This window comes from Eutrema salsugineum, unplaced genomic scaffold (genome assembly GCF_000478725.1).
Source record: "Eutrema salsugineum unplaced genomic scaffold, Eutsalg1_0 scaffold_13, whole genome shotgun sequence".
Taxonomy (NCBI): Eukaryota; Viridiplantae; Streptophyta; class Magnoliopsida; order Brassicales; family Brassicaceae; genus Eutrema; species Eutrema salsugineum.
In genome coordinates this window covers 7,541,327-7,565,125 of record NW_006256885.1, presented here as the reverse complement: position 1 = coordinate 7,565,125, position 23,799 = coordinate 7,541,327, and the positions used below count along the sequence as shown (strand labels likewise).

At 34.9% G+C, this 23,799-nt stretch overlaps 6 protein-coding genes across 7 annotated transcripts; 1 reads left to right on the top strand and 5 right to left on the bottom strand.

Annotated features, from left to right (window-relative positions):
* Window positions 1-7,069: 7,069 nt before the first annotated feature.
* On the bottom strand, window positions 7,070-7,184 carry LOC112088954 (the record flags this gene model as incomplete). Its single annotated transcript, XM_024159522.1, is given in 2 exon segments — window positions 7,070-7,096; window positions 7,098-7,184. Coding segments are annotated over 2 exon segments (114 nt in total), but the record flags the coding sequence as incomplete, so codon positions are not given.
* Window positions 7,139-8,225, top strand: LOC18023614 (protein FANTASTIC FOUR 4). The gene has a single exon (XM_006407931.2). It carries the CDS (start codon window positions 7,234-7,236, stop codon window positions 8,170-8,172), a length of 939 nt encoding a protein of 312 aa, XP_006407994.1. The 5' UTR covers window positions 7,139-7,233; the 3' UTR covers window positions 8,173-8,225.
* Window positions 8,226-13,687: 5,462 nt separating this feature from the next.
* LOC18023613 (mitogen-activated protein kinase kinase kinase 3) lies at window positions 13,688-17,731 on the bottom strand. Its single transcript, XM_006407930.2, has 17 exons — window positions 17,327-17,731; window positions 17,184-17,225; window positions 16,995-17,060; window positions 16,789-16,899; window positions 16,620-16,700; window positions 16,465-16,542; window positions 16,289-16,371; window positions 16,041-16,122; window positions 15,845-15,945; window positions 15,677-15,716; window positions 15,499-15,558; window positions 15,383-15,429; window positions 15,069-15,291; window positions 14,755-14,982; window positions 14,103-14,401; window positions 13,954-14,015; window positions 13,688-13,856 (listed from the first exon to the last, which is right to left on the bottom strand). Exons 1-17 carry the CDS (start codon window positions 17,618-17,620, stop codon window positions 13,804-13,806), a joined length of 1,950 nt encoding a protein of 649 aa, XP_006407993.1. The 5' UTR covers window positions 17,621-17,731; the 3' UTR covers window positions 13,688-13,803.
* A 304-nt stretch (window positions 17,732-18,035) lies between these two features.
* LOC18023612 (uncharacterized GPI-anchored protein At3g06035) lies at window positions 18,036-19,236 on the bottom strand. The gene is made up of 2 exons (XM_006407929.2): window positions 18,964-19,236; window positions 18,036-18,622 (listed from the first exon to the last, which is right to left on the bottom strand). Exons 1-2 carry the CDS (start codon window positions 19,043-19,045, stop codon window positions 18,108-18,110), a joined length of 597 nt encoding a protein of 198 aa, XP_006407992.1. The 5' UTR covers window positions 19,046-19,236; the 3' UTR covers window positions 18,036-18,107.
* A 1,310-nt stretch (window positions 19,237-20,546) lies between these two features.
* On the bottom strand, window positions 20,547-21,979 carry LOC18023611 (50S ribosomal protein L7/L12). 2 transcript variants are annotated; one of them, XM_006407926.2, is made up of 2 exons: window positions 21,873-21,979; window positions 20,547-21,379 (listed from the first exon to the last, which is right to left on the bottom strand). In XM_006407926.2, the coding sequence occupies exon 2, from the start codon at window positions 21,265-21,267 to the stop codon at window positions 20,701-20,703; it is 567 nt and encodes a 188-aa protein (XP_006407989.1). In that variant the 5' UTR covers window positions 21,268-21,379; window positions 21,873-21,979; the 3' UTR covers window positions 20,547-20,700. The 2 variants fall into 2 exon arrangements, with proteins under 2 accessions (XP_006407989.1, XP_006407991.1); XM_006407928.2 differs by having other exon boundaries at window positions 21,687-21,882.
* A 158-nt stretch (window positions 21,980-22,137) lies between these two features.
* LOC18023610 (peroxiredoxin-2F, mitochondrial) lies at window positions 22,138-23,678 on the bottom strand. Its single transcript, XM_006407925.2, has 5 exons — window positions 23,407-23,678; window positions 23,277-23,306; window positions 23,024-23,182; window positions 22,560-22,654; window positions 22,138-22,468 (listed from the first exon to the last, which is right to left on the bottom strand). Exons 1-5 carry the CDS (start codon window positions 23,620-23,622, stop codon window positions 22,363-22,365), a joined length of 606 nt encoding a protein of 201 aa, XP_006407988.1. The 5' UTR covers window positions 23,623-23,678; the 3' UTR covers window positions 22,138-22,362.
* Window positions 23,679-23,799: the final 121 nt, after the last annotated feature.

The following is a 23,799-nucleotide window of genomic DNA, read 5'->3' as shown; positions in this document are numbered from 1 at the left end:
GGCGGGAACTTGTATGTTGTATCCACCTTCGATTTCAACTATCAAAATTGATATTTTTTTTTGTTGTGTTGTTTTTTTTTTCTTTTCAGTTTTCTCAAATCGCTCTCTCTCTCTCTCTCTCTCTCTTTGCCTTAGACACACCCGAGCGGCCGATACGAAGATGAGACGGAGATAAATTGGAATCTGGTTTACGAATTAGGACTCCGTAATAACCACTCACCCAAACATCCCCTTCCATTCTTCTTATATTACATTATTACCCCCGCCCTTTTCTTCTTAATGGGCCCTATCTAAGGCCCATTATTCGTTATCTGCGTCCTGACAATTGGGAAACTATTGGGCTTCAAAATTGAATATTTGGATTGACACAAATTATTTATTTAGCAGATTCATAAGGCCCATTTGTATTGATTGTATTTGTCTCGTCACAATCAACTGGACCACGTTAAACCAAATTTTTTTTTTTTTTGAAATTCTTATTGAAGCACGTGGTGACGCACGTGCAAATCCCTTTTTGTTGGTTTGTTGGTTTGTTAATTTCTGTACCGGTTCCTAGAAAGAGGTAATGAGACATAACACCGACAATACAGATGAGTAATCTCCATTCGGATTTCTGAAAATTCTGAAATTTCAAAATCTTATTATATATAACTATATAAGTAATGAGTTGGTCACGTTTTGTGTTCGTCTCGGAAATAGTAATTTGATTGCTATTGGGAGATGTTCCCTAGAGATTCTCTCTGTTCCGTTAATTTCCTTCCGTTTGTGTACCACAACTTTGTTAATATGGACACATGCATGCGTATGTAGATGTTGCAATTTGCATGATATCACTGGATTGATCTTTCAATGTAGCAATTGTAGATGTTGTCCACTAATGAAAAAGAAAAAACCTTGTTACTATCTTGTAAACTTTTCATTTTTTGGCTACATAAAGACTTTAAATTGGATGATTCGAAAGATCCTTCTTCTAGTAATGGGATAGATCGATGTAAGTATCATGACTGTGTTTGTTCGTTTGAATCACTATTCTTATCCAAACTAGCTAACACATAATAATAAAAGCCTTTCTTTTGCTTAGAAATTGACATCTACTTTGTGAAAATTATAGTTTGCTTGGATGATATGTGAGTGAGACAATAGTTATGGATGAGAATGATATTTTTCATGTGGATGTCATACTTTCAACAAAAGCAAAGGAGACGAACAATAACTCTCTGTGGCTAATACATAAAATTCCATTTATATTCTTTGTCTACCTAAATATATATATATGGGAACTCTGTTAACCAATAGTTCATATACATGTGTAAGCATTAACCAATAAGCTCAATTTAAAAATTAATTCATGGTCAGAATTTAAGAGTTTTAGGAGTGGCCCATAAAGGTTCCACTAACATAGTCAAAAAGATGGTTTTTTTGCTTGTGCAAATCATTTTCAGCCATGAGATTGTACACTTTGGTTTACCATCATGTGTTCAGATTCGGCATAGCGTTTAAGTCATTTTGGGATGATTAAATTTGTCTGAAACAATTTTTTTTTATTTTTCTTGGCAAATTCTTTTCGAATAAGTACGAAATCCAGAACCATTTTATGATAATATCCGAATGAAGTTGGATCTTTGTAAAGCGCTAAAAACCGATTTTTAAAATATGCCAACACCTCTAGATTAAAGATGCACATCCTCGTTTTACATTATAACCACACTATGGTTACATACTTCAAAACGTAAGGCTTAAGTTTCTGTTTCCACTAAATTTCAAGTGGTGTGACGTATTCTTGCCTTTAGATCCTCCATTAGTAGAACAAATAACTAATATTGATGGATAACGATTCGAGTTTCACTCTGTTTTTTTTTTTTGGGGTGTGTGTGTGGATCATGGGGCTTGTGTGACATGACAAGTCAAATTATATTCGTATATAAAATTCTCATACTTTAATTTTGCTTGTGTCTCCTGTCGGTATTCACTTAATAATTGTAAAACTTAATTAGTATACTTAAAGCATCTTTATGTAATAGGACACAAATCAAAAAGTAAAGCACGATCGTTTGGAGCGGCCAAAGGTTGCTATGCTACTTTCTAATTCTTTTCTATGCGTTGGTTCGAAAATTTTAGGACCACATGTGGTGATCAAAGACTCAACATATGTAGATTGATATTTGTCGACAGATTACGTCTGCAGGTCAGCTCCTTTTTCCACCTTTTTTCATTTAATTATGTCATAACTTTCTTACTTTCATGCTTACGTTACAGAATCGTCCATTTTTGAATTATTTTCTTTTATTCATTCCAACAGTGTACCAAACTAAATGATAAATCTTTTCATTCGTTATTCCTTCATGAGAGGGGTGTTGAGTTGTGGAGCGTGATTTTTCGAACTTACTGTGTTATTCGACGACCGGGGCTGCACATTAATCGACAGGTTCGTCGAAGATAGTGATATTACTTAACATGTTGGGGCGTATTTTAGGACTATACTAATTTACCACGAAGTTTATTTTCCTGATTAAATCTTTGTCCGCGTTTTTATATATTTATTGTAGTAGAGCAGGAAAAAAAAAACGAAAAATTAATTTGTAAAAATTCTGTAAGGTCAGATCATTTGGAAATTCAAATCCTAACAAGAAGAAGGGTTGGCAAACAAAATGAGGAATTATCTGTGTGGTGGTAGCTGGTACGTACTTGGTAGGGCAACACTAGTATATAGGGACTATATATCATAAACTATACCCACATATTGAATGTGAGATCGATAATGCTTTCCTTCGCACTACGAAAAATCTTGGGTAGATATGTGACTTATGTTGCCGAGATAATTATAATTTTCATCTTTTCAATATAACTATTCAGCATGATGAATTTATCGGCTCATCATTTTAGACTGAAACTTTTTTTATACTATCTATCCTTTTAAATTTAATTAGTGGACTTTATAATATGTAACTATTAATTAGATATGAGTGGATTAACTAAAACTAAACTAATTGATAAAGACTGAAGTTCATTAAAAAGAAAATCATTTTACCAAAAAAAAAAAAGAAAATCATTAGTTTTCATTTTTATTAAAAAAAATTCATTTTATTTCATAAGAAAAAATATGATAAGAATAGGATGTATAACTTACTCATGCGATTAAACCAGAAGAGAAATTCATGTATGCTCACACTTTAGTTGTTCAAATCATCTTTGCATCTGCTTGGTAATGCGAAGACTTAAATTCTGATTCACGTATATAGTGTGCACTTAGCTAGTAATGCGTGATCATCAACTTGGAACATAGATATTGTAACATGTTGTTACTCCTAGAAGCTGAGTACTCATTCTAGAAAAGAACTGAGGTCTACTTGTCATATACAATACATATCTAAGGTATATTCGTACCAAACCACATATGCATATATAGTCTCTCATAGAACTTTGTGAGAATATATAAACTATATATCTCTGTCTGCTATACACCTAGAAAAGTTTTGGTCGGCTAGCTAATTAAAGCGATCATAGATTATATATACAACCCACATCTAGCATACCATATTGTTAATTATGCTCACATTTGATCGATGGTGTCTAGCTAGCTTATATTTGTATACACATTCTTTATGCACACAGAGTATACAAACTGAGAAAGCTTTACCATTACAGGAAACCCAGAATCTCAAAAATCTCTCCCACTCTCTTCAAATTTAGGAACGGCTCACACTTTCTAGCTAGCCTTTCTTTCTCCCAAGTTATACGGTAAAAGAAGAAGTTAGGGCCCAATTGCTTTTACAAGTGAAATCTACTATGTTTTGCTGAAACAAATACATGATCAAGCAGCATTCAAAAATTTCAAATGGAAATAGAGAAAAAGAAAATCCGGTTTGCAAGTTTTTTAAAAATATTAATAAAAATATAATGAAGCGCATAATTATGGTAAACATTACTTTTGCATTTTTATCCTTTAACTAAGATTATTTTGGAGAGTTTTTTTCTTTTTTTTTGGATTTTCAGGTTTTCTTGACTTTTATTCAGTTTTAATTTTTTTGATCATTTGTTTTAAATATATTGTTTTTAGAACAGTATTTCTATTGTTTTTTTTTTTCTTCAATAGATCTAGATATTGCGATATCAATGATTTCAAAAGGTCTTGGCGACTTAGACACTCTTACTCTTAACGAGTTCATCGCGTTATCGTATTGTTTCTGCTCGATATAAAATGAATATTTATCAAACAAAAGCAAACGCAGTTGCCATTGAGCGTCTTTGCTTATATCATCATTTCACATGGCTTAGAGTTAAGGAAAAGCGAGCTAGTAAATAATTAGTGACTTTAGGTCATCAATCTACTTGTAAAAGTTGTATGCAAGTGTTGTTTTGTTCCTTTAATTTCTTTTTCAGAAAGAATAGGGTTTTAATTAGGGTTTTTTTTCCTACATCACTCAGCGTAAGCATCTGAATAACACCAAAGACATATGAGCGAAAGTGATAGTGGGGAATCAATTGCTGATTCACGAGTCTAGAACTTTGTGTCTTCATAAGCTACTCCGTACGATTTATAGGGGTAACATGGGTTGGACTTGGAGAGGGTAAAAGCAATTTAGTGTTGGTTAGCCAAAGAGAAAAGGGACAAAGTTTGATGTTAACTTAATCCAACCTGGATTACTATTTATAACCACAATGTCCTGAATTTGAGAGAGAATATTCCAAAGTAGAAACCTAGGTGTATTCGTACTCTTTCATAAGCGCGCGGAAAGTTATGAATATAAATTTAGACCTCTAATACTTACAGATCTAAGATGTAAGTGTGTGTATTTTTTTATAAAAGATCCAAGATGTATTCCAAATTCACTCTTTAGAAAACAACAACAAAAAAATAAAAAATACACACGATTTATAGTGGTTAACCTATTTTGAGAGTTTTTGTAAGTGATTTTTTTTTTTATTCTCCATCAAACAAAATATAATATATGAAGATAAACGAATAAATGCATACATGAGATAGTTAAGATATCACTTATGAACACCTTTGATTATACCTAAAATATATCATATATGAACGCCTTGGAAATTCCACTCCCTAATACAAGTCATGAGAACGGAGTTAGAACGGAGTTTACCACTCTCTCAAATCTTCACTTCATCATTACCACCCAAGTCGATCTGTGTCAGGTCCCAATCTTAGGGACTTTACATTGTTAACAAGATTAAACGATACAATTCAACAAAACAAGCTTCTTTTTATTTTTTTTGGTAAATATTGAGACATGTCCTTAAACGCCAGGACCAGTCATGCTAAAATTAAGATAACCCTCCTATGTTTTAAATTATTTTTTGTTAATATAGTTGTATAATTTAGGGCCATTTTATATCATTTCAAGTCATAGCAAGTGGGCGGAAAATGGGTTATGTTTTCTTGCGTTCAACTACAGTTTTCTTGGGTGAGCGTGTTTTAAACACTCTTAAGGCTTTTATATTTTCTATTGTATTTTTTTTTTTTTAGATGGTGCATGCATATTTTCAGTTTTGAGTTCACGAACATTACCCTCTAAATGTTCACGTCTTCATAGATGCCCGTAATCTTATATTAAAGTTATTTTTGTGGTTAACGAAAGAGTTCAACATTGTTGGACTGTTGTTATCATGTTGGTAAGTTGGATTTGAGAAACGACCGGCACACGAATCTTTTTTTCTTCTGATTAAACAGGCACACGGGATCTTGTTTATGACATAGAAGAAACAAAGAGTCATTTTCATTATCATCATGGGGAAGCGAGATTTGTTAATTGTCGGCTTCTTTAAAATTTTGGAAGGTAAATATATATTGACAGAAAGGAAAAACAAGATTGTAAATTTTTAGTTTACTATTCATAAAGGTTTAACCCGCTAAAGCTCAGTGATTTCTACAGGATATCAATTGGAATCGAAGCTATGATTAGTTTTTTTTTTGTTTTCTGGTTTATGGCCAGATCGATAGATCTTATATCAAACCTCATAGCTAAGCTGAAAACAAAAAATTTGTACATTGCTCCGGACATACGTATCTTTAATCTAGGTTTTATTTGGTTATAGTTTAGGACATAAAAGTAACAAAACTGAAAGGAAACAAAAATATACTCCTCCTCTTTCAAATTTCATTTTTTTTTCAAAATAAGTTTATTTTTATAGTTCTAATAAAAAATAATTATATATTTCACTTTCATCAATTAAATGAGTAAAAATTAAATATCTTGAAATTATAATAGTCAATCAATGGCATGATAAAACACTTAAGTTATTTTCTAAATTATTCTCTAAAAATATCAAAACGACACTTTTGAAAAAACGGATAAGTATATAATTTTAGCTATAGTTTTTTATATAAAAAAATTCTACTAACATTTCTCTTTGATATAAGAAGTTCCAAGAATTAGAATAACGTTTCACCTATTTCCGTTTTTAGTTTGGTTTGATTAAATCTAAACATATAAAATAAAAATATTTTTGACCACTTCATTTGGTGTTTGGATTAGTTTTTTCGGACTTTTTGGATTGGAAAACACAGTTGGCTCTGAAACCATATTTTGTGGTTTTACTACATTCATAGGAAACTCTCTTTGGCTTATTTCTTTTTGTGGGTAGCCTCTTTCTGACAAAATCACATGCACGCGGATCGATACTTACTCGCCTCTGACTCGATCATATCTTTTTTTTTTTGCTATTTAAGTGAAAAAAACTATGATTGATTCAGCTTCCTTCATTTCTACAATTGTATTCCTTTTACTAAATAAAAAGAAAGTTTCTCTTTATCAAAATGATATAGACACAAATGTTTTTTTGTTTTGTTTTTGATAACGATGTAGACACAAATGTTCTCAAGGTATATTACACAAATGGAACTGTGCAATGATCCTATTCTATTCATTCACCTATTAATGTATATATATTCTCATATACATTATGTCGCATAAGTTAATAATATTCATTTTAGTCAAGTGGTAGTGTGGAAAAGCTCTTTTCCCACCATCTCTTTCTCTCTCTCTATACACTATACTAAACAATTCTTTCTCGTTTTTTTTTCTTTATTATATATTTTAATAAAAGGTAACTTTTAGGCACTACAAATTAACACCTTCTCCCCTCTCCTTATCCCTCAAATTCACTTCCAAAGCCTCTCTCATCTCCTCTCCTACTTGTCTCCTTGTCTCGGCTTCCTTGTTTTCACATAACAACAAAATCTCTTATAACATAATCTTTTGTCCAAAACTCTAAGCCATGGCTACTGTTGTATATCAAGGGTTTCAATCTTACTTTCATGAGTCTCAACACTTTGAGCCAAGAGCTCTAAGACTCAGGCTCTCTTCTCCTAACAATCCTCAATTATCCACTCCTCTCAAATCCCATTTCATAGACTCATCCATCACTCCACAAGACAACACTACTACCACTAATGCAGCCTCCTTGTCCTCATCAGGTCCTAACTCGGACTCTAACTCGGAAAGTTGGAGCTTCCTTGATCCCCTCTCAAACTCGAGCTCTGATGATAAAGAGAAGACAACATTATCACCATACGTTCCTTCTCCATCTTCACGTAGAACTCTCAGCGATGAGAGCCTAGCATTGTGCACTGAAAGCCTCGGTAGCGAGACCGGCTCTGATGTCATCAACGATCAAGATTTGTTCTTAGTTTCATCAGAACTACAAACCATGGAAACTAGAACGTCGACGACGACATCAGTATCATCACGACAAGGTAGGAAGAGGAATGCGATGGATTCACTTCCACCTCCTTTGACAAGTATGAGAGGTTTTGGTTGCATTCAAGTCAAGTCCCACCGTGAGAATGGGAGATTGGTAATGACGGCCACGAAACCTCCCCCGCGCAATCGGTGCTTACAGGACCGAAGTAATGGCTGCGTCCGGCTCGCTATCTTGATTGATTCTGATGAACGCATAGAGACAGAGACCAAAGATGAAGAAGAAGAAGAAGAAGAAGAAGAAGAAGAAATAATCGAGATAGAGAGAGATAACGAAGAAGAGATTCCAGAATACGAGGAAAAAGAAGAAGAAGAAGTTGAAGAAGAAGTTGAAGAAAAGGAAGAAATCGAAGTGATGGGTATTGAGAAAATACAAAGATCAAAAAGATGTCATGAAGTGGATCAAGAAAACAGAGGATTTCGAAATTGGGAATCTTTTTGTGTTGCCACTTCCTAAGAAAATAATCTGTTTCCAATCTCTCTGTAATCACAATTTCACACCTATTTTTTCCAGCATTGTGTTTTTGTTTTTGTATAAATAACAACCCTTTTTTTATATCACTCTACATGGTTTAAGAAGATGAAATTAATTCCTAAAAAACATAAAAGACTTCCGACAAAGACCTGATTGTCAACGACCTTGATAATTAATTTAATACATAAATATTTTAGTTTGTGTTTACCTTGCATTTAAAAAACAGTTAATGTTTTATCAACTAGTTTTTGAAAATTATATAAACAAATCTCCCCGCATGTGTAATATAAAATTATAATAGAACTCAATTTAGTAGTCAATTAGTTACTGAAATTTGACATAATCTCATAAAATGAAACTGAAATCAACTAAAGAAATAATATATATAGAGAAGAAATGGGATAGAAGCAATTTGGTTGTGGAGTGGTGAACAGTTAGTGAAACTGGTTAGGTGTGATTCGATAAAATGTCCGAAGGAAGTGGCAGACTGAGATTTTGGGCAGGACGATTGTACTACGAAGATGCCTTCATCATGGGAACACACATCACTTCTCTCTGTCTATTCTTGTTTCTCCACGTTTTTTTGTTGTTTGTAAAACCACGCCTTCTTCTTCTTAAAATTGATCATATCTCTAAAGACTTAGAATTGTATTTAATTGGACATTCTAGAACTAATAATAGAGGCTGCGCTCCATTTTTTCTTCATTTTACGGACAGGTGTTTGTCTTACTTCTTTCCACGTTTCTAAATATCAGATGAAGTATTCATTTTCATCATACCAAAATGAAGTAGTCTTAAATGTGGAATGTCATATGACAAAAGGAATAGATAACATTGGACATATCTTTATTTTATTTTATTTTGTATTATGAATTTGTAACTGTCTAGTTAATCTCAAGTTCTCAACAAAATAATGAGAACATATCATATCTTCTTATCATGTATAAGTAATGAGAAACACTGAATAGTGTGTTTGTGTATTTTTTTTTTTGTTTGATAAAAATATATTCACTATACATTCATGATTTCATAATTTAATGAGATTTCTTCTGATGTAATTAACCCTCTCATAATTTGTTTTTGTGATAATCGAATGTTTTATGATGTAATATAGGCTAAAACATATAATAATTCGCAGAAGCCATTTTATTGTTTAAAAACGTTGGTAGTGGAGATTTTATCACATATTTGAAAGAACTTTTATACGAATATAGAAGAATAGTGTAAAATAAAAAAAGGGGATAAAAAATGTGTGATCTAAAAAAGGGTTAAAATGCCGCTAAAAAGGAAAAAAAAAAAAAAAAGAAGAGAAGGGACTGTTGTTCCGTACAATGACGACGTCACATATATACTAAATGCCCTCCGAGTCTCCGCCTCTGATTCGATCAGCCCCACAAAGGCTTTTAGTTTATTTTTTAGTTAATTCTTCAACTGAAATTTAAATAATTTCTTACAACTGGAGTATAATTCAATTTATAAGAAAAACAAATACAGGAGATTTATTAATCTGCTCTGCTCTGATCTTCGACTCAAATAATTTTTAAATATAACGCCAGAAATTTTGAGTTATCGAAAAAAGGAAGAAGACGATAAGTTGCTCGTTGCCAACATCGATTTCTATATATGGATGGATTTAAGTCTATGAAATTAACGTAATATGACCAAAATTGCGATTTCTTGATTTCTACCCATAGAACATACAACCTAATGGCTAATGTGAATGAATATATGTAGAACCACAACTTTCCCATGAAAGTATTTGATTGAGATCTTTAATTTACTTCTTTTTAGTTGTCTTCGATCCCTTTTTCACTTTACAATGGAAATAAAAATCTTAAAAAAGAATGTCTAAGTTTATTTGTAATTGCCGATTAACTTGCATGGCTTTACATTACAAAAAAAACAAACTATTAAAATTATGAAGTAGTAATTTATTATAATATGCTTTAAACCAAGAACTATTTTTTAATCTAATTTTAGTGGGGTTTAAATTGGGTGTATACGTGCGATCCTTTTCACGTTTCTTTTTCTGCAAAGCAATTTGCATGGGATCTGCGTCTATCCATTTGCAATTGCACAATGTATTTTATATTTAAATTTGGTAGTTGGTATAGAATGAAAAATATAAGTCTTCAATTTTGTTAAAACCTGTTACAATCAAAATACGCGGACTATCAAATATCAAACCGAGACATACTCTCATCCATTCGAAAATGAAATTTATCAAATGTAAGATTAAAATTTTGGATGTTACGAACTTACGCTAATTCAATAAACGGAATGCTAATTGACAAATCAGTAAAATCGAATGTAACAAGAAAGAAAACACTAATTTTATCTGCAGGTAGAGGACTTGCACAAAACGTCTTATTTATTTAGAAAATTAAGGTCTCTCATAAAACTAAATTACTCAAAAGTTTACATCAACGTTTAGATAAATAAAGCTTAGTAGCTTACGTTCATGCCATGTCTTGTTCCCACCCTTTTAAATCGATCTAATCTATTAGCCATAATCAACTTGGTCTTATATGATTCGTGACGCAATCCTTTACTTGGTATGTTACAAAATTAGGTCCGGCTTTTATATTATACAACTAAGGTGCATATATATATATATATATCTACGTATAAAGAAAGAATGAAACAATGTGGAAATTTAGAGGAGAAACTAAATGACATCACGAAAAGTAGGATTGGGTATTTTCTTGGTGGCTAAGAACAGCAAAAGGATTGGTGAGTGATATAAGAATATGGACGGACTTACAAGTGTATATGCCCATTACTTATCCCTAACTTACCAATTTGCCCTTCTAAACCTTTTTCCTTTCAAATTAAACAATGAAATCATTTTTAATTTTTCTTTTTTTTTGTTCTTTTAGTAATGGTGGGATGCCTTTTGATTTTTATGTTGTCGCTCTCTTTGACCGGTTAATTAAATTATTAAATTAGTGAAACATCAAACATCATAGAAAATATAATTTGCCAGAAATAAACAAATACGTACTACTCTGGCAAATCATATTTTCTACGATGTTTCTATAACCAGTAAAGCTAATTAAATGTGGATTATTTTCAATATATATATATATATATATATTAGCTGGGACGACTGTTTGGTATCCACAGTTTAATTATTTGTATTTTTGTTCTTTCTTCATACGTATTAAAGATATTTTCATCAAACATTGTATATTTTGATTTTCGGGTACCCGGGGGCCCGTGTCCTAGTGCAACATGGCGACACAACCAAATCGTAGCAACTCTATTGGTCGACTCTTGTCCTAACTTAGTTGTCTTGTATGTTAATTTAAAACGTGTGCATGTATTAATGACGTTCATCTTCGTTTAATATATATATATATATATATTATATAATGATTAGGAAGAAACATGAATTGAAATTTTGAACCAACGAGGTCCCCCACAAGAAGTCGGGAGATTATAATTCTTGGACACGAATATTAAAAGGTGTTTTTAATAAAGGAAAAAAAAAGCATTCATCGCAACTCGCAAGTCACAACGCCTAGCCTTTTAAAAAAAAAAAAAAAATCTATAACAGTTTTGTGAATTTAGTTTGGATAATGCACTGCAAAATTCGTAGGACCCAATCAGATTACAAGAATTGAGTTGTGACTGTTGTGTCCACGTGAACTAATAACATTTGTTAGTTTCTAAGAATACTTCATAGTATTTGCATACATACGTACCAATTTCAGCCTTTCTCTTTCAGCCAATCTGGGAATACCTCATATTATTTGCGTTTTTTTCCAAGTTCGAATTTTGAACGAAAATACAAAAACACAAAAATTATCGAGCGATCCTTTTTTATAGTTTTATCATTGTCTAACAATCATATCATATGTTACACTTCTCATGCTTTTAATGGAAATCCCTTATTACAAAAAAAAAAAAACAATCATATCATAGGTATCTATTGACGGAAACATCGATCTTTCTGCAACATACGAATACCAGTCTCTCTTTTTGTTTTTTTGGTCAAACAGAGAATACCAGTCTCTCTAAACTAGTATATTTTAGCCTTTAAAAACGATCACGTGTACGTAAACATTTATTGGAAAACACAAAGACCAAACCAAAAATTAACGAAAATACCTTGTTTCCATATTTATCTTATTACAACAGGTAAATCGTAAAAACACAGCAAAGAAAAACAAAAATAAAAGTGACGAAGAAAAGGAGTATCTTGCTCTCTCTCTATATCTCTAAAATCATTTGATAGGGACTTGTCGAGGACGTACACAAAACGCAAAAATCAGATGTCCATCTTTCTTCCTTTTATTTGGGGATATACATAAGTGTATCTACAAATGGTCAAGACTTCAATCAAATACGGTCCAAACACTGAAAAAAGAGGAAAGCACAAAATCTTAATGTTGATTGTTAATAGATATGGTAGAGAAAATCAAGGGAATTTTAAAGCAAGAAGATCTTCATGTTTCTCTTTTTTTTTTCGAACTTTGCTCAGCTTTTTTTTTTTTGACAGCTCAACCTCCAACCAAACACTATGTAGATCATTCGACCAAAATTTTGAATCAAACACTTTGGTTTATTTTCTTCCTCCTATTTTTTGGTGGGTGATTGACTGACTGGATCGGTCACGTAAAAGAGAAGAGAGGCAAAGAATAGACACGTTACATCGGAGAGTCAATATTTTTTCTCTTTTTTAAAGGAGAGACCATTTTGTATGTGTTTAATACATTTTAATTTTAATTAATTATTTGTATACTTTCTTCTAAAGAAGAGAATTACTGTTATAAAATGATAATTCTTTCATATTATCTTTAGTTGACGTTTTCATTCATATATAGAAATTAATCAACCTGAAAAAACTATATATAAGCTGAGTTGATTATCTTATTGATTTCAAGATCTTAATTTCAGCATGTAATTGAGTTGCAACGTTTGTATACTTATTTAAACAAAATGTTTTTTTTTTTTCGAAAAATTCGCAGTCAATATGATGATTCATGAAGTTTGACAAGTAAAAGAATTTGCCCTGTGAAATTTCATATTTTTCTCTCAAAAGTGAGACATTTTTATTTATTTTACATATAAACTTCCATAGACACATTTCCTCATATTCTTGGGTCCAGAGTTTCCTGCAGCAGCATTCTTACAAATCCCCTTTTCAAATTTCAACTCATGACTTTTGAAAGTAATTTTTTTATGTAACCAACTACTTTTAGATTGATCATATGACTACAAACTAAAAAAGTCTGAAGTTTCAAGAAATACCTGATCAAAAACAAACCATCATCAAAATAGCAAAATGAAGCAACTTAGTCACGCATCTAACTTTACGTTGAAAATTAACAATAGCATAGAATCATCCGAATAAGTATAGCTTAATCGAACAACATCACACAGTTCACAAACAAAGCTCTTAGATGGTTTTAAGTCAGATTTTTTTAAAAATATATATATATATATAACACAATAGTATATGAAACGTTTAAGAACTATCTACATATACAGTATCAAATATTATCACAGTGATGAAAATCACCCCACCAAAAAAAAAGAAAGAAAGAAAACAGAGTACTCTGGGGCTAACTTAAAAAAGAAACATACAGTTCTTCTCTTAACCGTTCTCTATCCTTTATATAACGGAGACTTCCCTCCTGCACCAGCGTGTCGCATATTCTCTGCAGTGAGTTTTACAATGAGTTAAAAAAAAACAAAAAAAAAAAAAAGACTTTTTAAATTTACTAAAACTGTTTAGACTCGAAGAAAAACACTTGCCTCGATGCCTCTCAAGCTCTTCATAGAGTTCTTCTTCCCATTTCCGTCGAATCTCTGAAAAACTGAGGATGGATTCAAAGAAGGAAACATCAAGACCAATAGAAAAACCAGGCTTTATAAACCAGTAACTTTAGAACGCGCAAACTCACCAACGGCTATTAGTTACTGCCTTCTTGGTTGACTCGTTGACTTGCGTTGGTTCAGTTCCTGGCTGCATCACTCTGCTTGTGTTCAGAGTACGCTTTGAGCTTTTGACAGGGCTGGGCATGGCATCACTGATAGCTGAGAGTCGTCTGCTCGGAAGTCGTTTAGGTGACTTGCTTATAGTTGCTAGGTTTGGTAAATTGTAGCGATTGGTGTCTCCAAGTGCACCTTGGGGTATTCCTGGATTCATAGCATTGTGGAATTCTTCGAGCAGAGGGGTCTGCAATCTTTTCAAATCTTGAGCCTTGATAATAGATAAACCGACAAAAAAATAAGTGATCGGGATTCAGATATCATCACAAAACCTCACAAGATATGCATTTGAAATCCTAGGTAGACCAGACAAGATGATTAAGAGTCTTAAATTTAAGACTAGGGAGTATTATAATTGGAAAGATAATATGGGGTTGAGAATTTCGTTATGTGCATGCATTCAACATTAACCAAGTTTAGGACTCCTTAGTGGCTTCAAAGTTTCAAAATTTCCGATTTGGCAGGTCTGTTCAGCCTAAGTTCAGCAAATGAATTTGAGAAAACATGAATTATGCATAGTATTATTATCTGATTTCTCACCCAGCTGCTATAAAAAGGCCATACCTTTTCATCCAAAAATGATTTTATTTTCAACTCTGTGGCCTTATAATCGTCCTCTGCAACGGAAGAGCTACCAGCAAATGTTAAGCTGGTTTCCTCATCACATGGAACCCCAGCTTTGACTTCAGCAGCTTGGTAAGAAAGCAAGTTAGATTTACTTCTCATCACTTCAGGGCTTTCGTCAAAGTTGCATGACCAGTTATCCGTGGAATCACACATGGGATTAAAACTCTGTAAAAAGTTAAAAGGTTTCTTCCCACTGTCAGTATAACTGCACATAAAGACATATTTGAAAATTTGGAGGATATATTTATCACCTTATTTAAATCTGTGGATTGTGACAAAACATTGTTACTAACTGATGCAATGTTGCAGAGATCATCCATATCGGTCTGACAAAGGTCATCAGAGTCGCCATCTCGCCAATAGATTCCTGAGTTATTTGACTTCTCTGGGTGTATAATGGAGCTCCTTAAGCTTCCCAGTTCACAGACATCCTTCAAGCCTGAACAGGTTGACCTCCTCATCAAAGAGTTTATTCTGGACAAATAGAGTAAGTGAAACAAAAATCAAGAGATCAAAATCATGGATAGCAAATAAACTGAAACTAGAGTTGCAAAGAGATACTTACGAACGCCTAACATTTATTCCTTGCGTGGCTATTGAGTTTCCGCATTCCTGATATATATGAAAGAATGTCAGAAGTTTGAAGAACCAGTACAAAGTTTATTGTCATTATCTACTAACCGTAAGCGAACTACGGGAAGCTGGATAAGATTCTTTGTGCTCTCCAGTGACAAAGGGGTGCTGCAGATGTTAAACAGAAGTCAGCAGTAAAGAACAAAAAAAACTTTGTGTTGGGTCTTAAGAGTATGGACCACTTTCACAACTGTTAGAAATGTAGAAGGTATGAGATTCACAACACCTGAAGCAATTCGGATGCAGAGAGTCTCAAGCTTGGTTCCCTGCAAAATATAATAGCTCTTATAAATAGGACAATAGACATAAATGCTCACTTTAGATGGAAAGGTGGACTATCGGTCTTTACAAAGACAGAAACGAACTGGGAGAAGAAAAAAGACTTATGACATACTTGTGTAAGCATTTCAGTAGAAAGTCTTTAGCCTCTGGTGAAAGGTCTTCCGGAATTGGTGGATGCGCTTTTGTTCTACCAATATGAAGGACAGCGGCAAACTGGAAAAAATTACTTCTTAGTTTTCTAAATTAAAAGACAGCAGCGTATGCATCAACGACATTGGAAAGCGCCTTTCACCAAGTGGATATGCTACCTGCTGATACTGCTCGCTCCAGGGAGGTTTCCCTGTAGCCATCTCGATCACAGTGCATCCAACACTCCATATATCAGCAGAGCTTCAGATTTAGGAAGAGGGTCAGAAAATGAAGTTGCAATACACAAGGAAAAATAGACGACAATCCATTCCCACTACCCAGAACATTTATAACCTATCACCTTACAAAGATTTAGAAGCTAAAAGAAAGTAGAAGATAGCTAGTAGGGTATTCTAGAAATACTTACAAGCTATGACCTGTCTGGAGAATGACTTCAGGAGCCATCCAATACGGCGTTCCCTTCATAGATTTGGCACCATTTACAGTAGCCTGGAAGCACAAAAACCACAAGTTTTGGAGTTATTAAAAAAGAGAGGCAACATATTGGAATATGATTGAAGAGAAAGAGAACTGCAATCATACTAGCTCTACAACTTTCTTGGAAGCACCAAAATCTGCGAGTCTGATGCACCCTTTGTTATCGACCAATATATTTGCCCCCTAAAGAAATGTGAAAGAGTTACGACAGGAGTTTTGAGCAACCACAGGCAAATCATATGTTGGAAAGAGGAAAGTACCTTGATATCTCGATGCATGATCCCATTGTTGTGAAGATACTCTAGACCAAGCAAAAGTTGCTTTGTGTACATTATTATGACCTATTCAGAAAGGTTCAGCACAACATTTATCTCCTGTGAAGCTCAAGCACAAAGTTTAGCAGAATTTCCAGGTGTAGTCAGGACTTACTGGCTCAGGAAAAGATCCAAACTTCTCCAACAGAGATGATATTGAACCACCGGAAACAAATTCCATCAAGATATTCAACGAATCACTCTCTCTTACAGTACCCAAATATCTCTAGGAAAAACAAAAATCAAGATAATAAGGGGACTGCATGCGGAACACAAACAATAAATATATAGAAAAACAGAATTTAATGGATGTCTACTCACAACAATGTTTGGATGCGAAAGGTTCTTGAGAAGTCGTACTTCTTCCTCAAGCTCTCGGATGTGACCCTAGAACAAGGATTCAATAGTAATTGTTACCAAAAATGGGAACAGATTTATCTAAACTTGGAAATTTATCACAAAATTGAACCACAAATTGGAAATACTGAATAGCACAGTGATGAAACTTACCTGAGTCTTCTCCTTTGAAGCACTGTTTGGAGCGATTAAAACCTATCATCATATAGGAAAAAAAAAACACGATCACGAATCAGCAAACACAAAGCAAAAAAAACAATTGACGGATAACCAGAAAAAATAATTTTCAAATCGACCTGTTTAATTGCAAGAAGCTCGCCGGAATCGAGGTTCATTCCCATGTAAACCCTCCCAAAAGCACCGCAACCGATTAATTCCCCTTTCCTCCACCGAATCGACGGCGCTTCTTCTTTTCTAGGAGCAGGAAGACCCGGAGGTGGCTTGGTGAAGAGGCCGATGCGAGAGCTACGGATGCTGGAGTTAATTTTCCCGACGAATCCGCTGAGACCTCCTCCGCCACTACCATCGTCTCCGGCCAAAGACGACCGGAAAACCAAGGATCGGCGAACCGACCCGAGAATATCCTGCATTGTGGTGTCGGAAGTGGATCGTTACGGCGAATGTGTAGAGATCAGTGAAGATTACTCATCCTGGCTTCGTGATGTGTGGTGGATGAAGGAAATTTCGAGGAGGGAAAGAGAAACTCGATCTGTTTTTCAAAATTAAAGGCAAGTTTTACTGATTTTTTCATTGATATTGAAACCCCTTAAAAATCCCAAAATATTAATGGGCCTTATATATTGGGCCCTTTAGCGTACATAAGTATTTATTGGTCCAATTAAAGTCCGCACGTGTCAAAAACTCAGATGATGTGTCGGTCGTTGCATCTAATCACTAAACTCACCGACACTCTCTCTAATCACATGCAATATGGCTTAACTTTAATCTTTGTCGGATGCTTACTAGTCACTACAAATATCTTAAGATAAGATGAGATATTTAAAAAAAAAAAAAAATACTAGTAACTATAATAAGCAAAAGTATTATTGTAATGAAACTCAAAACATGTGATATCTCTCAAAAGAGGAAGAAAGAAAAGGACAACAAGAAAACTAGCAAATAATTAAAGAGGCCAATACTAAAGGTAAAGCCATTAGAATCCTCCTTTGAAGCTGTGGAATAGCTGCCTTCTGGTGTGTTGGTAGTGAGAACCACAACGATCCAATCATCTTCTTTACCAATACCCATTCCTGTAAACTTAGAATCGTTTAAATTCATCGAGTACTGTGACTTGGTGAAGTTTGTGAGGACGAGATTCGAGTCTAAACGAGGAACACATGCGGGCATAATCGAGCCGTCTCTTGTATCTGAGACGTTTAAGTGGCATTTAGCTAGAATCTGAGGGTAGTTTGCGAACTGTGGCTCGGTTCCAGGTACTGTGGCTGAGCCAGTGTCGTTGGTGCATGGCTTATTCTTGAATTGGTCAGCGATCTCGTCGGCTAGACATTCTGCGTTTTCGTTCTTGTTTAATATTGTTAGATTCTGTAATGTTCTGTAGCTGTTGATGCCTGTGAAAAGAACGTCCTCTTCATCTGAGGAAAAAAAAAAAAAATCCAATTAATTTGGAGGAGCATTTTCACAATCTTTAATCAAAGTAAATGTTCTGTTCTTTTTTTTTTTTGTTATCAAGAACAATATAGATCAAGGAAAGTAGATCAATATGCTTGAGAAATTATTAGTTGTTTAGTGAGTGATATCAAACGAAGAACTTTTCAAATGAAGTGAACAAACAGATCCTAAGAGAATTCAGACCAGATCTAAAGATCCTAAGTAAATACAGCGAATCTATCAAGAGAGAGAGGAGCACAAGAACAGAGATTTAATTCAACAAGAAAATAATGAGAGAGAGAAAGAGAGAACGAGAGGATGTTACCGGTGTCGCTAAGCACAGGGCGATTGAGGAAGACAAGGACGACGGAAACAAGGAGAAGAAGTGGGAGCTTGTTAATCGCCATTGAAACTGATTCGAGAACTCTCTGATGATTTTTTTTTCTTTTTTCTTTTTAGTTGGCGATGGCTTTTATTTATTGTTAAAAAGAGAGTGAGAAAATTGGTTAAAGAGAGTGAGAAAATTGGTTGCTTAGCTTTTACTCTTGAGAGAGAGTTGTGTTTGATTCTGTTGTGCTTTTCTTGTCCGCTCGATTTTGATTTTGACGTTGCTCCGACCATTTTTATAACTAATTCGCTGAGGCTCCTATCACCACAACGGCGTCGTTTCTGTGTTTTTTTTTTTCCACTGAAGTTATTCTATTATATCAAAAGATCTTACAACGCTGGATAAACCGGAAATTTAGTCCGACAACCTTTACGGGAAATATATATAGCCGGAAAAAATAAAAAATCTTTCTAGCAAAAAACCAATAGAGAAAAACAAAACCGACGGAATAAACCCTCAAAAACATAAAATAAAAATAAAAAAATTACATAACATAAAACACCAAATCACCAAAATAGATAGAGAGAAAATATAGGGAAAAAAAAAGCCTAATGAACTTTAGGCCATAAAGCTGAGCCGTTGAACCTAAACCTAATAATGACCGTTGTTTTTGGAGGCTTTGATCTTTTTCCACAGTAATAATGGTGCTCACTCGCCGTCGTCGTTCTCTTTTTGCTTCTAATAAGACTCTTCCCACACATGGTCCACGTATCGTTGAGAGAAAGTATGTCCCTGCGATTGAAAGGGAACGGCGGAAGCAGATTCGAATGCAGAGGGCCAAGGAGATTCAAAGTGATCATTCTGATACGCTATGCTTACCTGAATCTGAAACTGAGGTATATAATTTTTTGAAAACCTTTGTAATTCTTGTAATTGATCGTATCCTATAAGCTACTTTGGAAAAAATACGTCGACTTATTTCATTGGTTCTTACAACTTCGTAACACAGGACAAGCTGACTGAGGCGACAACTATCTCCACGTCTCAGTCAAGGTATCTCTTTAATCATTACCGCCATATCTCTATCGATTTGTGAATGTTCATGATTTTGATTGTGATTTGTAGCTCATATATGTTAATGTTTTCACCTGACTCAGCATGCACAAGCAATCCCTCCACAAGGCTTTGAAAAAGAAGAAGAAGAAGATCGTGATGAAGAGCGAAACCAGCCCCTAAAGCCCCCGCTAATCCCAATCAGCCAACTATTTTCTCTTTCTCTTGTGTTTTTCAACTTGTAATAACTTAAAACTTGCAATGCTTTCTGACTTGCACCTTTTATGCTATATGATACGAGACTATGATGGTTAATAACATTTTATTTATTCTCGAATATTCTACTTCATGTTAGGGATTCTCGATCTAGGTACATCAAGGTGAACAATCTGAAATAGTCGATCAGAAAATTGAAACAAATCCTCATTCTAGGTTAATGACATGTAAACATTATTAATCTATTCCTATAACCATTTTGATTCATCGAACACACTCAGGTCTTGAACAAGTAAATAGATTTCAAGAAATGCAAGGAAACCAAAATCAGTGAGAGAAAACCAGAATTTGGCAGCACTTAAGTTATTACAAAACATCTACTGTAAGTGCCAAGATGTGATCAAACACAATACCAAAAATAAAAACAAATCAAACACAGAAGAAAAATACAAGGGTCAAAGTCACTTACTCCATAACTGCGACTCCGCCTACAGCTTTGATCTTTGTTATGATTTCATTGGCTTCTTCCTTTGTCAAACCCTGTTTAAGCACGACCGGGACTTTCTCCACAAGCTCTTTCGCTTCCTTGAGACCCAAACTCGTGAATGCTCTCACTTCTTTTATCACTTTGATCTTGGCAGATGCATCAAACTTCTCCAGCTTCACATCGAAAGCCGTCTTCTCCTTCTTCTCCTCTGCTTTTCCGGTACCAGCATCTTGCTTTGCTCCGATACTCATGCCTTCCGTTGAAATCATCTGTTGTTTTGGTAGACTCAGGTGTTCATTGAGTGCAGGACCGATCTGTTTTCGTTCTTCCGGAGACAATGCAGCTATTCGCTCAGCTAGCTCCACGATTTTGTTTGAAGGTTGAGGTCTAGGACCATATGGGTCATAAACTGACGGATACTTGTATTTCTTAGGTTTAGCTTTCGATACAGAATCTTGCTGCAAGAAACGCACTTGCACAGACCAGTTTACTTTGGGTTGGCATTGCAGCGAATGAACTTTCCTGACAAGCGATATAAGCTTCATGACTCTATTACTCTGCTACCATACAAAACATCAACCCAAGATCATTTCAAGTGACCAAAAAGAGTCTTCTCTGTCTCCAGATCTTCACAGGATAGATACAGTAAAAACTCACCTGTGTCACAAAAAAAAAAAAAAATCACAGAATGAGACTGGTTATGCTCACATGGTGTGATCAATATATCCGTGAAGATGTGGCCTATCTAGAGCAATTATCCAATGGAATTAGTGCTTAACTAGATAATAAATTCAAGAACACATATGTACTGTATCAGTTTAGGCTCAATACGGTTTCTTTGCAGATCAAATCCATTATATCATTTGCCACAAGATCAGTAGAGCAAAATGAAGAATGCAAATAGTATGATTTCAGAAGCAAGCAGAGATTCATAAGATCCGATTTTTAGTGTGAAATTGCTTACAGTCTATAATACTTAGTGATCCGCTCCGATTACAGAAAAACCAACCCCAGACATCAAAACCCAGCAAGTTCGTAACTTATCAGAGTCCCGAAATCAGACAATGGGTTCCATAAAACACAGACCTATGAGGTGAAAAAGAGAGCTCGAGAACCGGAGAAGAAGATGAGAAAGAAAGAAATGGCTTACCTCCGGCGTTGCGGTTGGAGCGACGGCTAGCTTAAGTGGTGGAGAGGAGCCACGAGAGGGTTTAGGTTGAACATTCCTTTCTCTGGGCTCAAAATTACATTTCGGAATTTGGGCTCAGCCGGGCTGAGTCAGCCCAATAGAATCTCATCAACGAAATTTTCCTAGTTATGAACAAACTGTGATTAGATTGATATTAAGCAGCTTCAAAGTTGCCAGGTTAATCCTTTTTTTTTCCTCAACGTTTAGATCTGCTGAGAACGGCAAGAAACAAATAATTTTTAGTGAAACTGAAAACATGGAACAGAGAGAATTTTTTTTTATTTTCACTGTTATTGAACCTGAAAACATGGAAGAGAAAAAAACAAAAGAAAAAGAAAAAAAGTAAGTTGTTACTTCGGTGTGATCCTTTGAAAATGTTCGGATCAAACTTATTTTCAGTTGCAACTTAGAGGAAACAACAGACGCAAGAACAACTTCTCGAAACACTTTGTTAGATCTGTCCTAAAATGACTTCTGCCCCCGACACCTTGAAGTCAGACGGTGCTTCTTCCACGTTGACTGCCTTAACCTTACCGTCTTCTACATAAGCCGACCATCTGCACATCAACATCACAAACCAAGCAAATCTGTAAGATCAATGAATTCAGGGATATGAATTTTCTACAAATGGACTTTGCAGCGGTTTACCTCTCAGACCGAGGCCCGAGCAATGCAGCAGAGAGATCCTTATCCAGCCCCAAGCTTTTATGGAATTTCCCATCAAAATCTCCGTAAAACTCAATCTGATATTATTAACAAGTTTCAAAAACAAAACAAAAAAAAGTTTCAAGATCATCACATTAAGTCATTCTGCTGGAAATCCTTCTAATCATAGGGTCAAATATTATATCATCTACTGATGTGAATGTAAGCCTGAGACAATAACCAATGTGAAATAATAGTTATATAGCCCTATCTATAACAGATAGACGTTAACAATACTAAAAGGAGTAAGGAGATTCCTAAATGATCCATCTTCACCACTCAATTCTTATACAACCAAACCAGGAACCGAATAATAATATATGTTATGATGCAAAATCAAGTTTTCTGAAGCTAACCATCGGATCAGGGTGCTGTTAGGAATATAAAAAGACTCTAATTGAACTTACTGCATCTTTGGCATCAAGCTTCTCTGCCCAGCCATTTATGGCATATGGATCATTAACAGAGACACAGATGACGGAATCAATGCCTTTGGCCTTGAACTTATCAATCTGGCTCTTGTAGCTTGGCACATGCTGCTGTGAACAAACTCCCGTGTAAGCCCCCTGGAACATAGATAACGAACAGTCCGCCACAACATCAGAACACAAAAGCCTGGTCAAGACATGAGAAAGATGACTAAGATAGAAGTCTTCTTACAGGGAGACCAAAGATGACGACTTTCTTCCCCTGCAACAAATACCAACAATCGTTATGTCAGGAATTGAAATTTACCCAAGAATCGAAATTTCCTGGGGAGAAAAAAAAAGGGGAAGAGAGAATTCGAAACCTTGAAGATATCTGTCAATGGTGTGGTGGAGAATTTGGAGGAAACGCCTTCGTCCCAGCTGCGAGCTTTCTGGAGCGAAACGCCAGGCGCCGCCGATGTTATGTCTGTGCCCTCCGAGAGCTTTGAGAAACCCCTCGATGAAACCCCGATCCGGACACTATTTGCGGCCGATCTCAGAGCCGGTGAATTTCTTAGCTTGAGAATAGACATCGCCATCGCTGAAAATGAGACTGAGTGTAGAACAACGTTTGTGGCACTTCTGCTTCTCAGTCTTCTCAAAGACCTTTCCGAAGAAAAACTTCTTGCCGTTTTCTTACAAACGAGTCAAACTGCGCGCTGTCTGCTTAAGTCCACTGGAACAGAGTACTACGACTTTTGTTTTTGATTCCAAAA

Bases quoted from the DNA above. Each gene is read 5' to 3' on its own strand.
- LOC18023614 (XM_006407931.2), top strand. From the start codon at position 7,234: ATGGCTACTGTTGTATATCAAGGGTTTCAATCTTACTTTCATGAGTCT.
- LOC18023613 (XM_006407930.2), bottom strand. From the start codon at position 17,620: ATGCAGGATATTCTCGGGTCGGTTCGCCGATCCTTGGTTTTCCGGTCG. The intron at 17,061-17,183 runs GTAAGTTTCATC...TCCTTGTTCTAG, and splicing joins CTTCAAAGGAGAAGACTCAG to GGTCACATCCGAGAGCTTGA. The intron at 13,857-13,953 runs GCAAGTGTTTTT...AACTCACTGCAG, and splicing joins AGAGCTTGAGAGGCATCGAG to AGAATATGCGACACGCTGGT.
- LOC18023612 (XM_006407929.2), bottom strand. From the start codon at position 19,045: ATGGCGATTAACAAGCTCCCACTTCTTCTCCTTGTTTCCGTCGTCCTT. The intron at 18,623-18,963 runs GTAACATCCTCT...TTTTTTCCTCAG, and splicing joins CCCTGTGCTTAGCGACACCG to ATGAAGAGGACGTTCTTTTC.
- LOC18023611 (XM_006407926.2), bottom strand. From the start codon at position 21,267: ATGAAGCTTATATCGCTTGTCAGGAAAGTTCATTCGCTGCAATGCCAA.
- LOC18023610 (XM_006407925.2), bottom strand. From the start codon at position 23,622: ATGGCGATGTCTATTCTCAAGCTAAGAAATTCACCGGCTCTGAGATCG. The intron at 23,183-23,276 runs GTAAGAAGACTT...TCTATGTTCCAG, and splicing joins TCGTCATCTTTGGTCTCCCT to GGGGCTTACACGGGAGTTTG. The intron at 22,655-23,023 runs GTAAGTTCAATT...TAATAATATCAG, and splicing joins AGCTTGATGCCAAAGATGCA to ATTGAGTTTTACGGAGATTT.